This window comes from Sminthopsis crassicaudata, chromosome 4 (assembly GCF_048593235.1).
Source record: "Sminthopsis crassicaudata isolate SCR6 chromosome 4, ASM4859323v1, whole genome shotgun sequence".
NCBI classification, from domain to species: domain Eukaryota; kingdom Metazoa; phylum Chordata; class Mammalia; order Dasyuromorphia; family Dasyuridae; genus Sminthopsis; species Sminthopsis crassicaudata.
In genome coordinates this window covers 49,572,199-49,586,280 of record NC_133620.1, presented here as the reverse complement: position 1 = coordinate 49,586,280, position 14,082 = coordinate 49,572,199, and the positions used below count along the sequence as shown (strand labels likewise).

Genomic DNA, 14,082 nt, shown 5'->3' with positions numbered 1-14,082 from the left:
ACCCATCATCTATAGGGAATCTCTGCCCCATCTGTATTGTACAGATATTTGTATGTATCTTGTATTCTGTGTACCTTTTAGTCCATTTGGGTGAGTATTATAGATGAGGTCTGCTGAAAAGAATTGTTTATGAAAATTTCATGGTTGCCATCTCATATTTTTTAGCACAGATTCCATTGATAGGCATGTAAATAATTCTCATAAAGCTGAGAAAGCTGAGATGTGGAAGAATAGTTACTGATGTTTTCTTGATTAGTTTTTGGGATTGTTAAGATCATTGATGTTTTTTTTCCCCTTATTTTACAATCATGTAAGAATAATGATAATAAATACTAGCATTTATATAGTGCTACTTTGTAATACTTGCATAGCACTTTACAAATATCATTTGATTGAGAAAATGATTATTTCTTTCTTGTATTAATAGTGCATTATTGAATTAGGACCAAGGATTTTCCCCTTTTCTACTTTCTTATCTACAAATCAATGACTGTGGGAAATCATGGGCAAAGACAGTGGATTACTGCACATTGTGTATACTCTAATAGGTCTGGGAAAATGTGGATACTCCCTTTTGCCAGAGAGATGATAGGGAAGTTGTCTTTTTAACCAAATGGTGATCTTGGGTGATCCAAGTCATATACCCAAGACCCTTATTAGAACAAGCCTACATCTCATTGTGATATTTGTTTTCTCATTAATTATAAACTAATCAAAGTTGATTGCTTCCCTCAGGAACACCTCTCTTCCAAGAGCATATTAACTGTGAACTCACTACCATAAGGGAGTCTTTAGCATTCAAGACTGCCAATGACTGGTTTTTTACTAAAAAGCATGTTAGCCTTATTTTTAAAATGATTAAATGATCCAGAAATTATGTCTATTAAACTTTTTTCAATTCCCGCAATCCTCCCAACAATCCAGAGAGGTGCTATCTGTCTGCCTGTCTGTCTGTCTATCTATCTATAGGGTAAACATGTATATTCATTTTTTACATATTTCCATATAAGTCATGTTAGGAGGGAGAAATCAGAACAAAAGAGAAAATCCATGAGAAAAAAAAAAAAAACAGAAGGAAAAAAATGGTGAAAATAGTATGCTTCAATCCGCATTTAGTCTCCATAGTTCACTCTCTAAATGTGAATGGCATTTTCCATTTAAAAATTTATTGGAATTGTCTTGAGTCACCGAATTGCTGAGCAGAGCCAAGTCTATCAGAGTTGATCATTACACAATCTTCTTGTTTCTGTGTACAATGTTTTCTTGGTTCTGCTTGATTCACTCACCACCACTTCATTTAGTTCTTTCCAAGCTTTTCTAAATTTTTCTAAAATTAGCCTGTTCATCATTTTTTGTAGAACAATAATATTCCATTACTTTCATGTACTGTAACTTATTTAGTCATTTCCCAATTGATGGGCATCCACTCAGTTTCCACCACAGAAAGAGCTACCACAAACATTTTTGCAAACATTTTCCACTTTTATGATTTCTTTGGGATGAGGACCTAGTAATGGCACTGTTAGATCAAAGGCTATACACAATTCCCTTATCTTCATTTTATAAAAAAAGTAAACTGAGGCACATAAGGTTAAGTAATTTACCCAAAGTTATGCAATTTATAAGTGTCTGGGGCAAGATGTGAGCTCAAGTCTCCTTGACTTAAGATTCAATTCTCCATCTACCCTGCCTCCTTGTTGTTTATAAAGTAAGAAACATCCCTCAATGCTTTCAAAATTGTGTCATTACTAGTATAGAATTCCTCATTGTATTTGGTCAGTGGTATTTGGTCGGGTACTTTATCCATGTTATTCAGTGTACGGAGAAGATGGAGATACAAAAGCAAAAACCTACCAGTCCCTACATTTAGATAACTTCTTTCTGCCTTATACGCAGTTTTGGCCTGTGAGGTGGATGACCACAGTCCTCACATCCAAAGAGAAGGTAATAACTTAGATTTAGCAGACAAGCAGGGACAACATCAAAGTTAAACTTCTGAGGAACCAGGAATTCTCTGTAGATTGGCAACAGTTCAGAAGGAAGGACCTCTAGGTAGCTGTTAACATAACCAGAAGGTGTTTTTTTTTAAATAAACTAGAGATAATTACAATGTACTTGGCCAGTACCCACACTCTTGTAATATCTCTTAAACAGGATTCATCGGAGAAAGATGGTGATATGGTAATTAACACTTTCATCTAGATGGTCCCAGACCTCTTCTTTGTGGGAATGGCTCTGATCCCCGTCTCACAGGTAGGGGTAGAGAGGACTGGCAGAAGTGATGAGCATCAAAAGTAAACAGCTCAGCTTCAGCATAGTCTCTTGGTCTACGTAGTCAATCATGTTTCTGAGACAGTGAGACACTTCTTCCCGATGGGTTTTTGCTTCCAAATTTCTTTCCAGCACCAAGAGAAACAATGAATGGGTCCTGATAGACTGGAGTGTTGGGGGGGTCTTTTGCTACCTGCCTGATGGGGTAATAGAGGAGAAGAAAGAGTCCTCGCTCTAACCCTACCTCACCTCCAGTCAGTCATGCTAAAAGTCAAAACCACAGACCTTGCTTTATTTTTTAATTCTCTCCTCCCTCCATCCAGGCAGTGCCTAGTATTCATACCTGTAAGAGAGTCTCTTTATAGACCTGTGATTGATGCAAATGAAATGCAAAAGAAAGAGGGCTGCCTTCATGTGTTCCTCCATGATCCTTCTAGGTAGAGATCTTCCCAAAGAAGGGATAGTTAAAACCATCTCTCCCCATTTTCTAGGGGGCCACCCACAGTGACAGTAGTAGATTGGTGAACTCAAAGTTGAGATGACCTGCTTTCAAATCTTGCCTCAGATGCTTAAAAGCAACATGACTTTGGGTCAGTCATTTAACCTCTTTATGTTTCAATTTCCTTGCCTATAAAATGGGAACTATAATAGCACCTCCATCATGAGACAAAGATCGATAGGTCTCAGTTAGTGTGAATGACACATCTCTGAGAGCAGTCACCTTATTTGAATCACACTATTTGAAGTAATGATAAGTAAAACATGGTAATTGGCTTTAGTTCTGTGGGAATGTACAATGAAAATTCATGCAGTTACTTCCCAGGATTCATTATTCACACTGATAGGAACTTAGGTGTATGTTCTATATATAGCTTTTTTGTACATCATTATTTCCACAGTGTATCTCCCATTACGTTGTAAGTTCCTTGAGGTCAGGGCATTTCCCTTTGTATTCCCAGTGGGTAACAAAACATGGAGCTCATAACTGACTGACCACAGAGCACACAGAGTAGGTTATGGTCTTTCAGGAGTTATATAAACCTCCACTATGCTCTTTGCCCTGGCTGCTGGGATGACCCTGCCCATCACCAATCAGGTTTTAGGTCACCCTGGAAGAGGTCCCAGTACCAGATCATGATTAAACATGGATTTAGATCTGGATCCTACCCAGAGGTGCTGATAGAGTGGCCATTTGGGGGCAGGAGAATAATGCAAATTAAATCTGGTTTTGCATCCCACTTGTAGTATTAAGATCTGCAAGTTGCATCTTGATAATGCTGAGGCTACCTTTGCTATTTTCTCAGAGAAAACTGAGCATCTGCAGGTTGTATCTGCACCCTCACCATTTTCCCAGCAGATTTTTTTTTAAAAGGTGCTAGCCTTGGAATCTGGAGACCTGAATTCATATCTTGGCTCTCACAACAAACTAGGTCTGGCACCATGGGACCAAATTCCCTTTATTTTCTTGGGACTCAGTTTTCTTATTTGCAAAGACAACAACAACAACAAAAGCGGAAACAATTTCATACTACCTTCCTTATCAGGCTGAAGTAATGAAAACACATGATCAAGTAAAAAATGAAAATGGGAATGATGGTGATTATCATCATTATATGAAGGAAGAAAGACAGTAGCAGGGTCAGGGGGGCATTTGCTGTCACGTGGGGTAGTATATAAGAAAAACAACAAAACTGATTGCTATTTATTGTACATTCTATTGTCAGTTATTGTGAAAAATGAAACTAAGATTAGAGACATCACCAAACTCTCAGCTACATCCCTGAAAGGAAATCCAGGTGTAGGAGGAGTAGGTGAAAGGTGAGCTGCTTTTCTCAGCCTGGCATCAGAAGAAACACATATGGGAAAGAGCTATGAGATCATTCCTTCTCTCTCCTCCCAGCTAAGTTCTGAGTGACTCACAGAGTCCCTCCTGATTCCCTTGGGGAGATTGTTTTTTCAATTTAATAGATCTTTTTCTGGCATATTTTTTATTCTTTTGCTAGAAGGGACATTTCTCCTTTTCTTGATTCCTTGGCAAGCTGCTGATTTTAAAAGGGCAATTTGGGAAGCTCACAGCTTTCTCTTCAAGGATGCAAGCAGAGCTGCCTAGTTACTCCCACCAGAAGCCTAGAGACCATATCACAATTGCTCTACAGGGGCCACCTCTCACCCTCTCTCCCTCCTCCTCACTGCCTCCTCCATCCACTGAGCCAACCTAGGTACATGGCAACTATGGCAGATGCCAGGATGCGATTCAGCCCCAACATGAGGATGGTGAGGGTCAACGATGCTTCGTTCCAATCAGCCTTTAAGTCACTCAAAACTGTCTTCCTGAGAGGTCAACGCTGGGCATCTGTGGCCTAGACTGCCTGTTAGGATTAAATTCTCTCTTTCCTACACACAATAATTTCTTTAACTGGTGCCCAGGGACCTTCCCCACCTGTCAGGACCCAGCTTGCTTCAGCTGCCCACCTGGATTCAGCACACCACCTGGGCTCCAGGGAGAGCTCTGTTTCAAGGATGATGTCACAACTAATTACTGAGAGAGGAAGAAGTATTCCTGCTCTCTCCCCAACATGAAACATAACCCTCACTGCGGTCCTACAGAACGGACTCAATAGGGACCGATTACAGATGCCTTGGGTCACATACATTTTGAAGATGGTAGTCTTTGGGGAATAGTTTCACCTCCCATTTTTAATTACACAAATTCAGCCTCACAACCAAAGGAGCAATCTCGGAAGGTAGTAATGGGATCCTGAAGGTCGCACATTCTGCTGTCACTCTTCCCCTCCAGCTTCAACTTGGGTTATTGTGGGTACAGGACCTGAGTCTGTTCACTGATAGTTCTGCCTTAATCAAACCCCTCCCCTTAAAGGCCTCAGTCTCCTCCCCCTGTAAAGAGCCAAAAATGAAGAGATGAAAAACAGAGGGAATCTCCTTTTATAAAGAAAATGCAAGCCTTCCCCAACCCCAATCCGGGCTCAAAGTTACTCATTTCTCAAAGTTAAAAATCTGAGCTCTAGTATTAGCTTCAAAAATAGGAGAGGGGATCTGGATGCAGACTGACATGATTACTCTCCTCGTCACCCCTTCACCACCCTTCCCAGTGACAGATTTTAAGACACTCACCTTCTTCTTCTTTTTCAGAATCACTTTCACTCCATCTACTGATACCATGATGCTCACTTTCTTCTTCTTGATGTTCTTGGCTTTGAACTCATACTGTACAGAAAAGAGGAGGGAAACAATTAGGTTAATGCATCCAAACGGCTAACTTATTGTCTACAGCTATGGCTTTAAATGAAGGCCAAACTGATAGAAAAAGATTAGAAGCTTTAAATTATACTTAAAAGTAAATATCATCATAATTAATGGATAATGGTTAAAATCAGAAAAGGAAATCAGTGTTCCAGAGTAGAAGAATTAGAAACTCCCAAAGTCAATAACCTAATATTCAATAAATTCAAAAACATATGTTACTTATTGAAGAACTCTCTATTTGACAAGAACTGTTGAGAGAACTGTTTAGATGAACATCTAATGCTGTATACCACAATAAGTTCAAAGTGGAGAAATGACTCAAATATTAAAATTTATACCATAAAAAAGTAAGAAGAGAATCATTTCAGATATCTTTCAAAGATATGGCTCTAGATAGAATGCTCAACCAAGCAAAAATAGATTGTTTTGATTATATGAAATTGAATAAAATAAATCAACAAAAATCAATGCAATGCTCTCGCCTGGAGAAATTATTTTTATACACTGTCCCTGAAGAAAGTCTAGTGTCCAAAACATATACAGAATTAACACAGATATCTAAGACTAAGAATTATCAGAGGAGCAAAGAAAATTAATAATTCTGAAAAGCATTGAAAATTTTCTACAACCATGTGTAATATTACTACCAGCCACTAACAGTAAGAGAAACACAAATCCAGAAGGCTGACATTTGTCTTACTGCCTGCAAACTGGAAAAGAATTTTTAAAAATGGAAACTTTCAAAATTGGAGGTATTATGGAAAGATAGTCACATTAGATTGGAGATTCCTTGAGGTCAGGGGCTGCCTCTTTTTGTATTCCCAGTGCCTAACACAGCGAATAGCACACAGCGGGTGTTTCATAAATGCTGAATGATTGATTGACATTAATATACTTTTGAAAGAGCTGTGAAAATTGATACAAATCATTATGAAAAACAATTCGGAATTATGCTGAGAAAGTGAACGAAAGGGATCCAAAGACAGGGGTAAAAAGATCCAACATGTGCATCAACACGTTGACAGCAAGGTATTTGGAGTGTGGGTAGCAAAGAACTGGAAATAAAATAGACAATCTTTGGGGAAATATTAAATTATAAAATATAGTAAGAAAAGTAGTAGAATATTACTATATTATTTAAAAATTATGAATATGAAAAATTCAGAAAAACTTAGGGAAATATGAGCTAAAAACAAAGTGAAGTTTGAAGAACTAAGAAAACAAACACAATAACTATGAAAATGTACAGTGAAAAGTTATAAGACAAATTAAACTACATACTGAAGAATTAAAATACTCAGACATGTCTTTAAAAAAAAAAGAAATAGAAATAGAAAATGTGCCTCCCAGGGGCAGCTAGGTGGTGCAGTAAACAGAGCACCAGTCCCTGAATTCAGGAGGACCCGAGTTCAAATCTGGTCTCAGACACTTAACACTTCCCAGCTGTGTGACCCTGGACAAGTCACTTAACTAATTCCATAGCAAAAAAAAAAAAAAAAAAAAAAAAAAAATGTACCTCCCTCCCTTCAGTAGAGAACCAAGGAGGACAGGTATGTAATGAAAAAAAGCTAAGCATTTTTTTCCAAATTCTCATTTCATAATTTTTTTAAAATTATATAAAATATTATATATGTACATATATATATATATATATAATTTTAAAACATATGCTAGGATTGGCAGGGGAACTGGGTCACTGCAAGTAAAAGAAAATGCAAGCAGTATGATGGTTATAAAAAATGGAATAAAAAATCTTTAGACTAAAAAGATGGGATTTGCTCCATTTCCCTCCTTTTCAGGAAGGAATATGTCTAATCCAGCCTGCATGGATGGACAAATTTGTCCTCTACATCAATAGAATAGATCTACTGAGAAGTAACAGGAGGTAGAGGGCCTGGCGATGGAGGCAGGGAAAGCCTGGGTTCAAATCCAGCAGGTGACATATATTAGCTCTATGATCATGGGCAAGTCATTTAATCTCTTGGCATCCCCAGGAAACTCTCTAAAAATATTACAAACCAGTGGAGAGAGCTCAAATTTTGGAAGTTCCCATCCTAATGAAATGACAGATAGAATTCACAGCTCCTTGCTCATACCTGCCCAAAGAATGAAGGAGGCAATCAAAAGAACAATAGAATTGCTCACTAAAAAGCACTTTAGAGGTCACCCAGGTCTAGGACAATAGAGTTTCACTACCTCCTTTTACAAATGAAGACGGAATGCCCTGCCTAAACCCACAAAACATTATAATTAGTAGCAAGGTCAGAACTGGAAAGGCGTCCTTAAGACTCCACAACTCTCCCTCAGGACAAAGCTTGATACTTTAGATAACCAATAAAGGTTTCTTCTGGTCTACCTTCAACACAAATCACTTTTTCCCCCTAATGTACTGAATATTGAAGAATGGGCTTCTGAGTGCCTTCCCCTCAGTTTCCAGGCTTGTAGTTAAGACACCTTGGGCCCTTTACCAGAGACATGCTTAAAGGGAAGTCTATGGGCCCATCCTACCAAGTAAGATGGAAGAGAAGGGAATGGAACCCCATGAGGCAGGGTGTCTGTATCAGGACAGATGGAGCAGTACATTAGCTCCTTGAAAGTTAGGGACTGGTTCTTTTGAGTTGTTCTACCTTCAGAATACAATGTGTGGGATATAACAGGGATTTAGTAAATCTTTGTTGAATTAAATTGACAGGAGAGAAGAGGAAAGTGTGTCATGGGACCAGATTTGGAATCAAAAGACTAGGGATGGAATCTAGTTCTATTCTCTACTTATTACCTCCATAATGTTGTGCCCAGTGTCCTTATCCATAATGGGAAGAGGTTACTCTAGATGTTTGTGAAGATCCCTTCTAGTTCTAAATCTATGATTCTATCAATCAATTTATTAGGCTCTTATTATATACCAAATACCATGCTGATTACAAAGAAAGATAAAAACACAAAATACATTCTCTAGCTAATTTCCTATTCTACTAAAAGAAAGAAAAAATAAGGCCATTCAAAGAAAGCAGCTGCAACTTGATGAAGACTAGAGATGGATATAGGGCACACACCTTCAGGATACTATTTCAACCCCCAAGTTGCACCTGATGGGAAACATCCTGCTCGGATGCAGTTAGACACAGGAAATGAAAGAGCCCCTGGGCTGGCAGAACAGCAAGAGAGACTTCTGAGGAAGGTTGACTTTGGCTTTCTGCCCAAACGGACCTGAAAGAGGTGACTGTGAAACATGTTCAGGTTACCCAACAGTCCCTCTTGTCTTTAAATAAGCAGAGAATCTTAGACACTTATGGCTTTTAGTCCATAGAAAAAACCCCTTTGGGAGATTCTCCCTTAATGAATGTCAGGGAGTGGGGTGGGGGGAAGGACAGAAGGATTCAGTGGCTGAACCCAGATGAAGGACCAATAGCATCTCATACCAGTAACAATAAATACCATCATACATGAATTCCAAGTAAAACATCAAGGAAATACAAAGTCTGCATTAAGTAGGACAATCTTGGTTTTTAAAACTTCCTGTCCCTTTTCCCTTCTGACAGCTCCTTCTACTACCCTTCCCCATGAGCAGCCACTGGAGAGTCCCCATACAGGAATACTTGTCCTGTTACAGTACAGAAGGCCACCTTAGTGCCACTGGCTTCAGCTTTGGATTAAAGTTGGATCCCTAGTATATATCATTATCATGACCACTAGCAACTGATTTCCAGCTAGACTAGCAACTTTGGGTTGTAGCTCTGACGGAACCCATCAAAATGGATGGAAATAAATGGTCTTGGAATATTTAAATGTTAAATTTGGTTTATCTAAGTGACAATCCTCCTGACTTTGACAAGTATGCTATGTTCTTGTTTCAGGATGATCGGTTAGAAGGTAAAGAAATGGATTTTGTATAGGCTTCTGCCTTAGTCCAGGGGTAATTTTGGAAGGTGGACAGGGAGGAAAATATCTTCTTTTCCCCAGGTCATAATCCCCCAAAGCTGCTTACTTTTAATTCGCAGAGTGGCAGGGGAGGAAGCATCTGTTTTCCTGGGTTTGAGCTAGGTAAAAAACCACTTCATTCTTTTTTTGCTTCAGACTTCCACATGGTTGTGGATGATAAAGGCTCAGAACAAACAGGCCGGCCGGTACCCCTTTTTATACGTTTCCCACTGCCTGCCTGGCCTCCCACAAAATCTCACGCCAATGGTGGGGTCTGTGCCAACTTGCCAGTCCCTTCTCTCAAATTGAACAAACTGAGCTAGTGTATTTGCTTTGGCAGTTTGAACCGAAGCAAGGCGAGCGAGGACCCACAGAGACTGACTTTTGAGGGAATAATGAAAGCAACCTAAATCCATTTGCACCAAGCTACTGACATGTGACTGCCAGTGCCAGGATTGCTGGAACTGAATGATTTTGGGGCCGTGAAATGGGACAACCGTCCTTCACCTTTGTCCCTTAGCCCAGCCCCTTATGGATCACTGAAGTGGATGGGATTTCTGGAGATGAGGGGGAGGAGGAGAGAGAAGGGGAGCACTCAAGTGTTCTCTCCGAGTTGGCCATAGTGGATGATTAGTAAACACTGCTAGAAATAGAACAAAATCCAGTTATTTCAGAGTCCCCGGGATGCAAACAGGAGCTTAGCTTTTTGAATGATTCCTCGTCGGCTGACATTAATCCTCTGCCTGCTGATGGGGCTAGCTCCCTCCTACCTAAATGTCCCAGCTCCAGCCATTATGTAGCTCTCAAGAGAAGTATAAGGTGGGGATTACAAAAAGAGGCAACTGGGGAAGACAAACAGCCCTTGTCTGGCTCCTGGTTCCTTTCTGATGTGCTGCAGAGGACAAATTTCTTCCCTGGGCGACAACCAGACCACCTCAGAAGCAAGCTTTTAATGGCTTTAAGAGCTACATTGATCTACCTAGAAAGTGCCCAGCTACTTTTTGGCAATCACTATCCCAGACAAAAAGCAGGGATTCAGCAGACTTCTGACTTCTCTGTTGCCTGATTTTCCTTTTAAGTGGTTTGGCCATTGCTGTTTTCTCTTTTGACCTTATTGCTAGTTGGATATTTTGGCATCTGCGGCAAGCAGCACAAAACAAGAGAGGAGCAAGAATGGAGACTCATCCTCTCAAATCAACATTTAATCCAAGAGATGAAAATAATATAAGCAATTTGGGTAAATTCAGCTCAGCAGAACAGGGAATTAGTTACTGGAGTGATTTCTACATTGCCATAGTAATCTGTGGGTTGTTTTGCTATTCCTTTATTACTGCCTTGTTCCTGTTCACTCAGGATACAGCTCTTTGTGACCCCATGTGGAGTGTTCTTGGCAAAGATACTGAAGTAGTTTACCATTTCCTACTCCAGTTCTTTTTTATAGATGGGGAAACTGAGCTAAACCAAGTAACTCACCAAGATTACACAGTTATTAGTAAGTGTCTGAGGCCAGATGCTCTCCCTAAATTTTATTTCCACAGGATAACATCCCATACCATAGGTATAAGACAACTTATAGATGAAGATTCATCTGACTCCCTAAATCCATTCAAACCCATGCACTTCCCACAAAACAGATGACTAGCTTGTAGACAGAATTGCATTTGAACAGTGATAGATGGGGAGGTCTTCCCTGCCCTGCCAGTAGACCCATACTCGCTTTTAAGACCCATGAATGAAAATGACCCCACTGGTGTTCACTGGTTTTCGAGAAAAATGTTGCTTCTTTCCTCCCATTTCCCCAGTGTTTAACCATTTAATTAACCCAACCAGGTGCTGTGGGGTATGCAAACTATGATTCAATTCAATCCAATATGCATTCATTAAGACCCTGCTAGAGGCACATAATTCCTATTTTATTATAGGGAGCAAAGGAAAGTGAAATCTTGTTAATTTTAGTGGTAAAAGGCCTTCACATAAGCTGGTAAGGGCAAACCCTACACAAAATGCCTGCCTTGAACCATCCACCTTGCCCATTCTCTGGCATGTAACATTATCCTTTAAGTCCTCCCCTAGTTGCAAATGCCCAATAATTCTCATGCCACAAAATGGGAGGTACTTCAAGGCTACAGTTCTTGGAGACATAACTGACAGTGTCAAGCTTAGAGACTGGGCCAGAAAGCAGGCAAACTCATAATTTGGAAGCAATCAACGGCAAGGTTCATAAGGGAAGGGAGGGGGATGAAAACTGCCTTAAGCACAGATGTTCCAGGTGAGGAAGAAGTTTCCTGGCACCCAGGGACTCACTTGAGATCATAAAGGGAAAATTAAATGGGAGCCTTCCAAGGAAAGATAGTTGTAACAAGTGTAGGCGGTCTCAGGCTGCTGGCTCCTGGGAAGCCCTGAGTGACAGCTGTTCCCTACCGGGCTGCAGTGACCCAGCTCCTACAACACAGCCCCAATCCCAGTTCTGATTGAAAGCATGTTGACAGGTCACAGAGAACAGAACATCTGAAATGATGAAGGGGACCTGAAGGACTGATTCAGGAAGCCAGATAAGTACCGCAGCTATTATTAATGTAGTTTTCACAGGCTATTTCTCCCTTTACTCTCTCTCAAGGTACATTAAAAACAAGTATCAGTATCTATTTTTTAAGTAAAAAGAAGATGTGTTTAAAAGAGGGGGAAAAATAACTCACGGGAGGCCAGTTCAACTCTCTAACATGTAACTTGAGGTCTACACCAGGTTATTAATACTATGTACTGCCTAGCTAGGGGATTAACTGAGGAAGATACTGAGTGTCTGCTGATGTTTGGTAGAAACAAGAAATAAACTTGTGGAGGAGGAAAATGAGGACCAAGGTTAGAATGATGAGATTTGTAAACCTGCTGGGCAAAGGGTTAATCAGACTAACTCATCATTCAGAATGATCTGAGATGCTAATATGATGGATTCCATGTAACATGTTTATATTTGAACATGTTTATATTTTCTTTAGGGAAAGACAGACTAATAACGGGATCCTGGCATCCTGATAAGTGTGGTATGGAATAATGGGGGGCTCCTGGTGTCTCCTAAAAGAGGCAGCCATCTATTCCAAAGCTTCTTAAACTTTGGTCATAACCCCTTATGGAGTCATGTAAGTGAATGTAGGGGTTGCAATATTATGATTTCTTGTCAGCAAACATCTGATTTATATACTTGTTTTATATACGTATATACTCAGGGTAATGGAAGAATTTCTTGGAAGAAAAGAGGTGAGAATGAGAAAAGTTTAATAAATCCAGATCTATCCACTTCCCTAAGCAAAGAAAGGGTCTTGTTTCCTTCCAGCTGAACTTAACTGGATAACTCCCCACTCTCCCATGCAATCCAAGTGCTTGTAAACTCAAAAGATACAGAGCATCATGAAATTAAATGGTTAGAAATCACTTAATCTAACTCCTCCCCCCAAAACAGGAATACCTTCTCTTCATGACTGACAGCTATTTGTGATTAAACTAGTATAGATAAGGCTACCTACCTAGGAGTAAACTGAGACAGATCTGCAACTATTGAACAATTTAAAGTCAAAGACTTTCCTGAGGACACTGAGCAGTTAATTGTCTGAGCCTGTTTTCCAGACTCCAAAGGTTAACACTAATCAATAATATTTAAGCCTCATAGCCTCTCTGACATGCAAATCACAATTGAAGTTTTAAAATAACTAGTTCTCTCAGTTTGAATTCCTTCAGTGAAGAGAAGCTCTCTAACTTAATGGGTAGGTGCTGGGCCTGGAGTCGGAAAGAAATTCAAATCTGGCCTCAAACATTTGCTAATGTTTAGTGATTCTGAGCAAGTCATTTGTTTGCCTCAGTTTCTTCATCTGTAAAATGAGGATAATAATATCACCTATCTCCTAGGAGATAATAATAGCATCAACTCTCCACTACTAAATGGGGATAATAACAGCATTTACCTCCCCCAAGTAAGGACAAAATGACATACTATTTGCAAAGTCCTTCGTAGTCCTTAGTAGGTACTACTTAATAGATGCTGGTTTCCTTCCTTCTTTATTGGGGAGGAATTGTTAGAAAGTTCTTCCCCGTTTTGAGTTGAAATCTCCCTTCCTGTAATTTTTACCCAAAGCCTAGGTTATTCTCTAAAACATCAGAAAACAAATTTATCATTAAAAAATATTATACATATATTAAGCACACCTCCACAAGGACTTCCACCTACAGCAAGTTAAAAGAACAGTTTCTCTTCCTTAAGAAGTTTCCATTCCAACAAAGACACATAGGGAAGGAGATCTGGGAGAATAACACTAAATAAAATGATAAATCTCAATTGTCAGCAGGTGGCAATCTTTTTCCCTGGAGTCTTTACTTGATCCCATACAACAACAGAGGGTAAAATCATGGCTGCTGAAGGAGGAACATGAAGGTCCCCACTTGCAGGACTGGATGGGGAGTCTGGATTACTGTATCTCTGTACCCTGACTTTCCACCACAACACTCAGAGCTGTAGGAAGCCCTGAGGAAACAGATTTTTTAGGGGGGATGAGAGAACAACTAAATTGCAAATATGGCATTATGCCAAACCAAGGATTCTCTGAAATAGATTCAAGTGGACACCAGATTTCCTCCTAC

At 39.7% G+C, this 14,082-nt stretch overlaps 1 protein-coding gene across 5 annotated transcripts in view; it reads right to left on the bottom strand.

Moving 5' to 3' along the window:
* Nucleotides 1-14,082, bottom strand: part of LOC141541874 (carboxyl-terminal PDZ ligand of neuronal nitric oxide synthase protein-like) — a 363,206-nt gene that overhangs the window by 114,150 nt on the left and 234,974 nt on the right. For all 5 annotated transcript variants that reach the window (XM_074266450.1, XM_074266451.1, XM_074266448.1 and 2 more), the window contains one exon: nt 5,404-5,496. In XM_074266450.1, the coding sequence (XP_074122551.1) occupies nt 5,404-5,496 (93 nt within the window). The remainder of the gene's footprint in view (nt 1-5,403; nt 5,497-14,082) is intronic.